This window comes from Plodia interpunctella, chromosome 11, assembly GCF_027563975.2.
Source record: "Plodia interpunctella isolate USDA-ARS_2022_Savannah chromosome 11, ilPloInte3.2, whole genome shotgun sequence".
NCBI classification, from domain to species: Eukaryota; Metazoa; Arthropoda; class Insecta; order Lepidoptera; family Pyralidae; genus Plodia; species Plodia interpunctella.
The window spans coordinates 7030664-7043098 of NC_071304.1; the positions used below are offsets into that span (position 1 = coordinate 7030664).

General features: G+C 33.9%; 1 protein-coding gene across 7 annotated transcripts in view; it reads right to left on the bottom strand.

Annotated features, from left to right (window-relative positions):
- Positions 1-6978: 6978 nt before the first annotated feature.
- Positions 6979-12435, bottom strand: part of LOC128673657 (voltage-dependent T-type calcium channel subunit alpha-1G-like) — a 97809-nt gene continuing 92352 nt past the window's right edge. For 6 of the 7 annotated variants that reach the window (XM_053751657.2, XM_053751651.2, XM_053751654.2 and 3 more), the window contains 7 exons: positions 12062-12211; positions 11637-11798; positions 11295-11513; positions 11017-11209; positions 10348-10917; positions 10040-10269; positions 6979-9853 (listed from right to left, as the gene is read on the bottom strand). In XM_053751657.2, the coding sequence (XP_053607632.1) occupies positions 9086-9853; positions 10040-10269; positions 10348-10917; positions 11017-11209; positions 11295-11513; positions 11637-11798; positions 12062-12211 (2292 nt within the window). In that variant the 3' untranslated portion in view covers positions 6979-9085. The remainder of the gene's footprint in view (positions 9854-10039; positions 10270-10347; positions 10918-11016; positions 11210-11294; positions 11514-11636; positions 11799-12061; positions 12212-12435) is intronic. The other variant, XM_053751658.2, reaches the window with a different exon arrangement.

Here is a 12435-nt window from a genome sequence, read left to right on the forward strand (position 1 = left end):
AGAGTTCTTTCTTAATTTATTATAATATTTGCATGCCACTGTTGGTAAAATATGCGATACGTTATATAATTTCTATTGTTGATCCCAAATGTACCACATTTAATAGAAATAAAATGATTATATTCTACAAACAAATGAATTACTAACCAAAATTTTTTTTCATCCTATCTTTACCAAGCCTCTACTGTACGTTTATATATGGTACTTTAGATACGAGTATAATCCATTACCGATACGTGTGGCATATAGTTTACAGCTGTATGAAAGAAAGAAAAACTTTATTCGGCTAAACAAAACACATTTACATATTATGTTTTTAATGTATTTGAAAATTCGAAAATCGAAGCCAAAAAGGTAACCAACCAGCTCAGCTATATGCTGCGGCATGAGCGGCACAGCGCTGATTTTCAGCTGGGCCTGTATAAGTGAAATAAAAAAATTAAAATTAAAATATAAGTAGAAATAATAATGTAATATGTCACACGTGCCGCATCAGCCATGGCTCGGCTGCCTCGCCACAGCATCGTGTTATCCTTAATTTCCCTATGTTTATCCTCCACTGGCTCGTCGGCTGCGCAAACAGTAGAGCGTGTTATTACAATACAATTAGTTCGGACGGACGGACACACGTTACAACCTGTTGATTAGTTTGCATTCATCTAGAAAGTTATCGTAAGATTGACTCTTTCATACTGACAATATATATCTCAGGCTCATACAGAATGATAAGGGAAATGTGTGACGATTAGTTTCAGCAACCGATTTTTTCAGTTTTCAGAAGTATTTGGTAATATTTACTAATTTATTATAACAATTTAATATACTACTACTGCGTTGTATAATCCAGTTCTAGAGCTTCGCTTCCGTGGAAATTTCGAGATAAGATTATATTATACCAAATTTCACAAAAATATATTGTAAGTATAAAAACAATAGTCAATTTCCAACATTCAACATAACAAAAGTTACATTATTCGGAAAATGAAATAACATGATATGAAAACGACTTGTTTGTCTGAAAGTAAAAAAGAAAGTCGGCACATCACATTTTATATGTCCATTTCACGAATAAAATAGGCGACATAGAGTCTATTACAGATAAGACGGCTATATTTAAAGCAATATTGACAGTGTGGCCATCTTTGAATATCCTTATTGCTTTGCAATAGAGTTCAATATGGATGTGGTGTTAATAATTCTTGACCGAAACGTCTCGAGAAGGCGTATACGTTTCTATTCACTCAGACACAATACACACGAAGCATTGTTGCCTCCCAACGGTTACATTGAAACTCGAGTCGCCATATAGAATTATACCACTATACCTATGGGAATTCTCCCTGTCAATAGTCGTAGGCATATAGTTGTCAATGTGGGCTTTTGACGATGTTAGTACAATCTCATAATGTAATTGCACTGGCTGGAGACGTTACGATAAGACATGAATATTGGTACGATTTATTTGTTCATATGGTGACTGAGGTATTAAAGAGCATTTAAAACGCACAATTATGAGTTTTTTTTATTACTAGCTAGCTGAAGTTCAAATTAAAATTCTTTAGATAACTTAGGCATCACTTATTGACGTCAAAAATTAACGTAAAAACTAAATCTACTGCCGACTTCCAAGACTGCGCAGGTGAAGAAGAACCAATAGACTTCACTTCACCGCAGCCTTATCCCCAAAAACGTCAATTGAAAAAATGTGGGTCTTGTAAGTATTAACATAATCTCTTATTGTCGTTGTAATGTAATGTTTGACCTTGGGTCAATATAGTTAGTATATAGTTAAAGAACTATATATACTCGTATATCCATTCTAATCAAAGCCACTCAGCACACCTACGCAGTCCCAACTGAAATGGCAAATATGAAGTCTCAGCTAATGGCTATCTAATAATATTATTTGATAGAGGAAACTGTAACAAAGTTAACAAATTGCCTTCTCGGTATCGAGGGTCGTCTCGCAGACGTTAACGGGTACTCGACTCCACTCCTAATCGGTTTACTTCTGCTCCGGATTGCTTGACAAACAAAGCCAAATTAGTTGAAATGGTTCAAGACTTGTACGTCGCTCATTATAAGATTTTCTGTTCTAAAGATAGTATGGAGCGATATGACATTTTGTTAAGTTAATCTATTTTTTCTTTTTTGTTGAACTATGATCTAATATAAATCGAAATCACAACTTCTATATAAATCGGGAGTCCATTAACCAAAACTGTACTTATATCGCATCTAAATAACTTACAAGTACTATCATAGATATAAAATTACTTATGCATTTTACTTACATAATGCATGAGAAAAAAGCTGATAATAATACTGGTAAAAGTGTATAAAGTCTCAATAAAGATGTACAATATGTTCTTAGCAGGGGAATAAGTCTTCATAAATTATTATTTTTTACCATTCGCCATTTTGTAGATATTGAAATGTAAGAAGAAAGCTTTCATGTTCATATGAACGCCTTTGTCTTTGAGGACAGTAACTGAAATAACCATAATAAAATATATCTAATCAGGTTACGAACGAGTACTAACTACTAAGAAGTTTTATTTTTTTAGAAACATTTGTATTTTCTGAAACTTTTACATTATATTTTCTCAGGGCCATCAGCTGGAGCGCCCAAAAACGAGCATAAGGAAATACTCAAGGTAATTATAACTCAAAAGAGTAAAAAAGAAACAAAATCAAGGTGACCTAAATATGTGCTGCTTTTATATAGATTAGGAGCATTTTAATCAAAGTATTTTATAGCAATATACAAAGCATATACAAGCCGTGTGGTGGTTAATGGCTCCAATAGTAACTTAATAAAACTTAGTAAAATAAAGTAGGGACATTATGAAGGGTTACAATTTTGATGATATAGTATAAGAAAAAATACTTAAAAGGTGTAACATAATTGAATAGAGAGTACAGGGAATACTTATAACCGAACAGAATTCTACCACTGAATCCTGCAATGAAGAGGATATTTGGCGAGTGTATTGATGGGAATTCAATCAAGGGCCTTACCTATTTCAAATGAAACCCACACGATTAGTGGATATTCGATCCTTCTAAGGTCTGATATTCAAACCGATTATCCAGTATTCACATAAAATATTAGACCCTTAGCTAGTTGCTAAACAACCGAGGCTGGTCAATCGCTCCACGCCACAGTTGCTTCACGACAACGCTAGATCACACAGTGCACAACAGACGGCTACCAAATTAGAGGAGCTTCAATTGGAATATCTATGACATCCACCGTACTCTCCGGACCGATTACCATTTTTTTCGAAATTTGGATAACTTCTTCCAAGGGAAAAAATTCAACTCCGATAGGGGCAGTCCAAACCGCCTTCAAAGATTTTATTGATTCCCGTCCGAATGGTTTTTTTTAGTAAAGGGATCAATGAACTACCTATGAGATGGCTGGAAGTGCATAGATAATAATGGTTCTTACTTTGATTAAATAAATATATTATATTAAAAAATATTCGACTTTTTGTTCCTCCTATACCAAAGCCAATTTCATATGTTCCTTACATACACCTATTTTACATTACCTAATATTATGTTACTTATATAATCCTATACTATTCTAAACCTTACAAGTACGAAAGAACAAAGCTATAAAAAGTATAACTTTTGAATTCAAATTCAATTAGTTTTTTTATCTTCTTAGGGTGAGAGGATAAAGATACTTTTACAGCTAAAAATAATCGTAATCACAAATTGAGATTTTAGTACAGTTCGTGTTGAGAAAACTGCAAACTATTTACAACTTGTGAACTTCTCGCTTGGAAACTGAAGTGCGATCTCCACAAAGTTGGTGGGACATGGAAATCATTTTAGTCTGACGCTAAATGCCCTACATGGAATTAGAAACATATCATGAATTATTTTATAATTAGCAATACATAAGTAAGTTTTATTAGATTTTGCTTTCTCTGAAAAAAAAAAGAAATCAATTTCACATAAGATTTTTGAACATATCATAACACTATTTTATTGCAAGTCAAATTTGTGTGTCAAAGTGAGTTATAGGTATAGTGAGTTATTTATATCGATCAAATTGGTATCGTTTCTGGGAAAAAATATCTTCATAAACATGCGTTACGAATAATATGATCAATGAAGTGATCCTATTTTCCATATCGGCTTAAAAGAAACGATTGTTTTGAAAAAACAAACGCAATTTATCGATAAAAATGCAAATCAACCCTCGCTCGTGCCTTCACGGTAGGAGGGTTAATTTTTCCCGATCAAGAATAACACGTTATGGGAATGTGAACCGTTATTTCAGAAATATATAAAAATAAAGCTTATATTCATACCTACCTTTATAAGACTTCGTCTGCAACAAAAAGTTACATTATGTCACGCCATTTGGATAGATGATTTATTGTCTCGGTTGGGCTTGGCTAGGAATTTTTCTTAGTTTTCGTTTCCATTTATTACATGCATTAGTATATTATAACCAACACCGGCATATCTTTGTATTCAGTAACTATGTACAAAACATTTTACGTACCTGTTACAGTCTATTATGATCAGTCAGATGCGCTAATTGGAATGGAATACAATGGAGACAGAGACAATACACATTGTGGGACAAACTGAAGTAATTTTTGATAGAAATAGGTAAGTATACATTTGATCAAGTAGATCCAATTATCATAAGTCTATCCCATTATCCCTTCTAATACCGCAGTATAGCTAATTCTATACTAATTATCTGTTATCACAACTACTTCATCTTTGGTTCATAAAGATTAGTGTGAAAATGTAATTTAAGTTTTTATTTTCATCGTTCATAGCCAAAGATCAACAAAAAGTGAATACATACCATAGCCAGCTAGCTTACATGTGTATTTCAAACTCTTTTAGCATTTTTTCTAAAGCTGGAGTACATCGTATTGTTTGCCATTCGCAGTTTTATTTTCGATGAAATGCAGTCTTTGTCGTGTTTGTTTGGGTTACGTGCTGACTTCATCTGTAGGTACTTGTTGACGTAGTGACGACGGAATTTTTTACGTGGAAAAGTTTGAAAAAAGAGGACATTACTCTTTCAATTTAGGTACCATATTTTGTATATATTGAGACTGAGCAATGTCAGGTGTTTTAGGCTTCAAAGCGGGCCACATCCAGGCCTTTCAACTATGTTAAGGACCTAAATTGCTACTCGTGACCTGTGAGTTAAGGTGTAATAATTAACTTGACATCTATCCGAGATTATAATTAACTAATCAAACAAAATTTTGTAAAAAAATTGAGTGAAGCCCCGGCAATATACAAATGAATATTGTGTAAATAATAAATAGGTGTAATAAAAATATGCAAACTATGTTGTTATTCATTAAGAGGCGTACATGGAGAAAGCCTATTTCGAAGCAAAACTAGAGCGCGCTACAGCGTACTTTTGTAAAAATTAAACAGTTTGTTTGGTATCCATTAAGAGACGACTACTGTAATGTAGGCCGCTGTAACCTGCCTTGCAAAATTTGTTACATAGAATTAATTGCATTGCATTCTAGACAGCATTTCCATGAGAAATTTAAGTACATAACTATGGTTTATTGTCAAGGAATTAGAGTTTGAAAAAGTCTTATATTTGCTAAAACGTAACAGCATTATCTGTATGACCCAAAGGTTGACTGTTAGATAATGCTTTTAGCACAAAGTCCGCCTATTACAGTTATTTTGTATAATAAGCAATAAAGCCTATACAAATAAATTAAACGTCTTCCTAGATATTTTTAGAATCAAAATTAAATTAAATTAAACTGATTTGTTTTTTAATTAATTAAACTGAAAAATATATTTAAATTATTTATTCAGGTTAAGTTTTGTTTATGTTTAGTAAAAAAATTTGGGATTTCAATAAAAAACCTTTATTTATTATTTTGTTGGCAAAGAGGTTTATTTAATATCTATTATTTGGGTAAGGACTCATAGGAAGGCTCCAGATAGGCGCGACGGGATGTAACTCCAAATTATTCTGTTAGTTATTATCCGATTTTTTATGCGCGGAAAGTAATAAAAATATATCGCTCTCTATTCTTTTCAATGAATGATTTTTTTACCCATTTTATGTCATCTAAGTTTCATAAAATACGAGATATTGACGATAATAAAGTATGAGCGAACGAACGAAATAACCGCGGGCGAAACCAAAGACACAAGCTAATTTTGAATAAAACTTATATTTACTATGTAATTAATTTTAAATAAGGTAACAGAAAAGCATTTACTGAAACATGTTTGGATATTATACTGATTAAAGTAGCATAACATGCTGGCGCTAATTAAAATATTCAATGACACAGAACAAATTGAGGCAATTTTATTCTGACAATATAAATGGGACGCGTGTTAAATTAACTCCTTCAATTTAGGAATACCTTGAATTTAAATAAGAAAGGTTTGGATTAAGAATTGTTACAAGATAAATGAGGTATTGTGTTAGTGACACAGTTGGCTATAAACAAGTGACCGATATTTAAATGAGCCCTTCAATTCAAAGGGACTTGTTTATTTGCAAGCATCCAATCGTAGGAGTGCCTCGTTTATTCCACGCGTGAGTTGGGTAACGAATCCCCTAATCGTTTGACAAGTGAATCCTTTCTTTCATTATAAAGTAGCTTTGCGTTTTTCCCAAATGGCATTATGTTGTTGAACACGATAAAGAAGGCATTAAAATTCGTTTCGAGGAATTATGCAAATGAGATTGTAAGCTCGCTAACAAGATAGGACGCTTGCAAAGATTGTTGCTAAACTCAATTCGGTTCGCCTGTTGCTCGCCTTTGTACCTGTCGACAAATTGTATGAGGGTCCTTTTACCGAGGAAATAAAAATATTATAATATGGGCCTTACTATTTTCTTAGTAACAATTTTATATTAAATATTAACAAAGAAGATATGCTTTATTACGTGGCTTGTAAGGTAAGGTTTGTAAAAAGAGGAGTATTATTGAAAGTCAGATATAGAATTTAGAATTTATTTTTTCAACCTAACATTGTCGTAACTTTCGTAACTTGACAGATCACCGGCTAGGTTTAACAGGTGTACTCAACTAATGAACATTGTTCATACTCCTTATAAATTATCATACATTCAGTACTGAAAAACAATTATTCTTCTTTATCACGAAATTTATGTTTATCACGAAAGTGCTATTCTTAACTTTACTAAATTCCATTTTATCAATTCTTTCAAAATTTTAATTATTAAAGAAGACCTGTGATATCAGACATAAGTTAATGTGTATATAAAAAAAACACTACCTACTTTATGCAGTAGATTATAAAAAGTAAACTCAATAGCAGTTAACATATCATCAAAATAGTAAAAGTGGAAGACTTCGTGTAATCAAAAGACCAAATAACTGGAAGGATAAGCTAACAGATAAGTTAAACTTAGTTAAAGGAAACTCTATTAAATATGCGATGGAATAAATGTATAATAAAGTAACAAAAGCAGCATTTAAAGCTTCAACTTTCTTTGCGCATTGAATACAAAGTAGAATAGTTCGTTCGGAATGATGAAGTAAATTCAATATGGTTTCTGTGACTGTCTTATAATACAAAAATTTTCACTTAACTTACAACGAAAACTTAATAAGTCTCAACAAGAATTACTATTATGTATCTACCCTTCAACTCCTAATGTATACATTTAAGTTCTGAGACTATACATAAATCAACTCCACAAGCTATTTAAATGTTAGAAATAGGAAAGGCACAGTCGAAGTATAAAATTTATTGCTGACTTCCCTAACTAGGTCTCCATCAATTCACTAGGACATCAAGTCACGCTCGTCCTCAAATATGTAGCAGTAGTTAAACCGAAACTTTCTTTAATACTTTAGCTATATTGGTATTCATTGTCTCTTGCATGGTGGCTCTCTTCGGATATATTTTAACAAGCTGAAAAGTTTGAAAGACAGGACTAGGTTCTACGTAAGTGATCAATTAAAATAGTAGGTACAAAAGTTATGCTAAATTTAAAATGGTATTTGTAGATTTGGCACGGCTAATTATGAGTCGCTAAACATTCAAATAATAGAAAACTTATGGTTAACCACTATAATGCTAAACGGTACGGGACCACAAGTAATGCTAAATGGTTTAATGATACTGTATTCCGCATTTTCTACCAATACTACGTTCTAATTTTATGTGCGTATTGCCAGTTACACGTCTAAATTACGAACATGACTGTAAGAAAATAGGATTCTTTTATGTTCAGAAAATATTTTCATCTTTAGAGAGTTTAATTCAATTCGCGAACATTTGGTTCTGTTTCCATACTTATTAGAATGACAGTTCTAGCTAGTAACAACACTCTACGAGGCTAGGCTACACAGTCGTTGAATGAATTAATATAATAAGAACACATAAACAAATTCCTCGATGAATAGTACAATTCGTAATTACTAAAATTCAATGATTTGAAACCCGTTTTCCTTAAGACAAAAGTAAATAAAATCTAACACATAAACATACACACACAAATTCAACTGCACAGCAAATGAAAACTATCACTTGCTATAAACCAATACTTCGTTGAGGTTATTCGGAAACTCTTTGAGTACCTCCTATACAAATATTTATATTTTATAACGAATAAAACTTTAACAGTAAGCACCGTACTAATAATTTACTCAATAATTACGAAGTGTTTAATAGCTCTCGTAGAAAACGTCCCACCACAACAATTGACTAGTTCTAACTCCTATCTACCTATATACTTAAATTTATTAAGAGTCTCTTACTGAAGTTTTTGAACCGGCCGCAATGGAAAAGGAACGATCGAGCGAAGGCTTGGAAGAAAATCACAAGGAAACAATCACTTTAAAAGTACCATATACATACAATCGGTTGAGTTATATAGCAACACTCAAAGTATATAAAAATCATGAGCTCACAAAAATGTCTGTTCACTGTTGCGCAACCGAGTTCAAACTTTTATTGATCATTGAGCACACACAATAGACGAGAGAGGTCGAGAGGAGGTAAGTACACTAGTGGTCATTTCACGTGACATCTAGATGTACACTTCATGATGTTGCTGCGGCCGGCCTCGCCTGGACTAGGAACCTTGCTCAGATAGTTCAACTACGTCATCTGTCTCCGGCCTTGTTGTATCATTCTTTCGTCTTTCAGCTATCACTATTCTTATCTTTTCTTCTTCACTGATCGATTGATTAGCCCCTTCAACCAGTAAATGGGATCGTATGGATCCATGACTTGCTTCGCTAATGACTGCCGATTCTGTTGACGATCGTCGTTTGGAATTTATTCGAATTGTTTGTCGGGTCGTCGGTACGGCGAGAAGAACCGGAGCTGGCCTTAAAAGCCTGGCTTCCTCACCTCGGAGTGAATTTCTTTTATCAACACGTTGTCGTCTATTATTTGCAAAGGAGTCACGTCGTGGAGGGCTGCCGGGCTCTAGTTCATCAATATCATCAGCATCGATAAATCGTGCATCTTCTTCATAGAGAGCTGCCGGAGGTTCCGAACTGGAATCCTGTCGACGTCGTCCAAATGCATGAGGAGATAATGATGCTCGTCTCGGTGGCAATGCTGCAGGCAGTAAAGCGTGGTGAGAGTGCATGGTGCGTCGTCTACGTGCAGGCGACGGTGCTGGTTGTTTTGGCTCGCTGTAAGTGAAATTGGCTGGAAGTGACGGTACCTTATTTAAGGGGCGCGGTGGAGACATACATTGTTCTAGAGCCCGGCAAAGAGCTCTGTCTTCTTCATCGTCAGCTTCTCTTTCCAATTCTCGCTCTAATTCCACGTCCATATCAATTTCGTCTTCCATTTGTTTATGTGATTCTTCTAGATGTTTCATTAAGACCTAAAACAAATTAAGATTTATGATGAAACTATCTAAAGTAAACGTTATTAAAGTAGTTAACTGTATAAAAGTTTATTTTTACTCTTAGGGTTTTCCAAAGGACTATCAATTTACCTGATAGTTACATTTTCTTATACATCCAAATACATAACTAGTATTATATATCATAACATAGCTAATACTTACAGCAACAACAACATTGACCAGCACAAACTGCGCCATCAGCACAAACACCACAAAGAATATAGGAGCGATTACGGTAGATACGCAACAATTGCGCACGCAGTCAACCGAGCTGTCACAGTCTTCACGAAGGGTATCCTTCATGATACCATTCCAGTTGTCACCAGTAGCCACCCGGAAAAGAGTGAGGAATGCCATTCCGAAGTTGGCGAAATGGGCATGTTCTCCGAGTCCTGTGATAAAAATTAAAATTCATAAGTTCCAAGAAAAAGAATTGCTGATATAAAAAGTTTCGGTCAAATGTTTTTTACCTTGACAGGGAATCTCATCGGAGCATTCCAGTCTTCCAAAGAGCTCCACGCCTAAAGCAGCAAATATGAAAAAAAGCAGAAAAAACAATAGCCCCAAATTTCCTACTTGCGGTAACGCCTGCATTACCGTATCCAACAAAGCGCGTATTCCTTTGGCCATTTTCAACAATTTCAACACTCTAGCTATCCTCAACACTCTCATGACCCGCATGATTGTCGGATTGATTGGTATTATATTTGTTTCTAACTCTTCTAAAACTATTCCCACAATGGACAAAATAACTATTATTACGTCAAGTTGATTCCATTTGTCTTTTAAATATATTTTAAATCCTAATGCTACTAGTTTCATAACTGCCTCAAGAATAAATACTGCAGTGAAGAAATAGTTGAATATTTTTAAGGCGTATTGCAATGCTGGAGGCATTCTATAGTATTCTATAGCCATGGTCACTACGTTGAGTCCAATTACTCCGGCTATGGCTAAGTCAAAATATTTGGATGTGACAACATTGTGGACAAAAAGGCGTATTTGCGAATAATCAGAATAATATGGCCTTTGGTGCATTTCTGGAACAAATAAATATTATTATTGTAAAAGATATTTATTTAAAAGTGGAATAAACAATATAAAAGTTGTTACACAGGTTGAAAGTATTCTTCACTCACTTCGTCTTTTCTTTTCCATCTGCAGAGCTCGCTTCGCTGCTCTCCTTACTCGTTCTTCTTTCTCTTGTTCCTCTCTGCATCGATGGAAGTTCTCAACGACAACTCCCACAAACATATTTAATACAAAGAAACCCACAAGTAGTATAAACGCAATAAAGTAAAGAAGACGCCATTCAGAGTAGTTGACTATTGGCTGGAAGCAAAAGAAAATAAATTGGATCCACTCTTGACTAGTAAACGAATATTAATGCCAATATATGTATTCGATTTTTTGTTACCTGTTGATCGACGCCAACTGCGTCTAACCCAGTGTACATAATATTGACCCAACCATCCCTTGAGCTGAGAACGAATAATGACATTAGTGCTTTGCCAAGGTCATCAAAATTATACTTCCTATTCACCCATACGTTGCCTTCGATTGCCAAGCAGTCAGTCTTATTCTTCACGTTTTTGATGTTTGCACCTTCGCAATAGAAGAACGCTCCTTTGAACAGCTAAAATATACCAACGTAAAAAAATTAAATATAGTTTTGTCATAAAAATGTTTAACTACTACGATAACAAAATTAGTCAATGTAAGTGTAATGTCTCTTTCGTAAAATAAACGATTAACTTACTTGCACTCCTAAAATGCCAAAAATGATGAAAAACGTGCAGCAGATAAGCACAATGTTCCCGATGGGTCTCAAAGAGGATAAAAGTGTTTGAACTACTAGTTTCAACCCTGGAGCCCGATTAATTACTCGCAACGGTCTTAGGGACCGCAATAATCTAAATACCTAAAATAAATAATACATTTATTAATAAGCAATTTAGCGAGTTAATAATTTAATAAAATACAAATACAATTACTCCAACAAAGGGTAAAAAGTAAATAGCTCTTGGTAAAGAAAATTAATATAATGGTGTGTTAGTACTGCGAAATTTCCTTTGTTATCTTTAATTCTTTTTCATTATAATATAATAAAAAGTTAATATCTAATAAAAAGTTTCGAGAAAATAAAAAGAAAATATATATGATGTATACAGAACACCACCTTACCCTAAGAATCCCAAATATCCGTGGACTAGATTCTGAGATTAGAGACATTAACAGGTCGATGATGGATATGATAACCAGTGAGCCATCCATGATGTTCCAGCCAGAAGTGAAGTAAGCTTCTGGTCCGTAAAACATGCCAGATGCTATTACCTGTGAAGAAGGGGTATTTCTTCGTATGATCTAACAAGGCTATTGCTTAATGTTAATAAGAAATTTAAAGGATATATTTTATTAACCTGAATTCAAGTTCAAAATTCATATTTTATCCAAATCAATAAGTTCTTAACACTATGTGTAGAGCTCAACCAATAGTGAGCTGTATAATATAATAATTTGATAGCTTCTTATTTGTTTAGCTCGTAATGAGACGATTC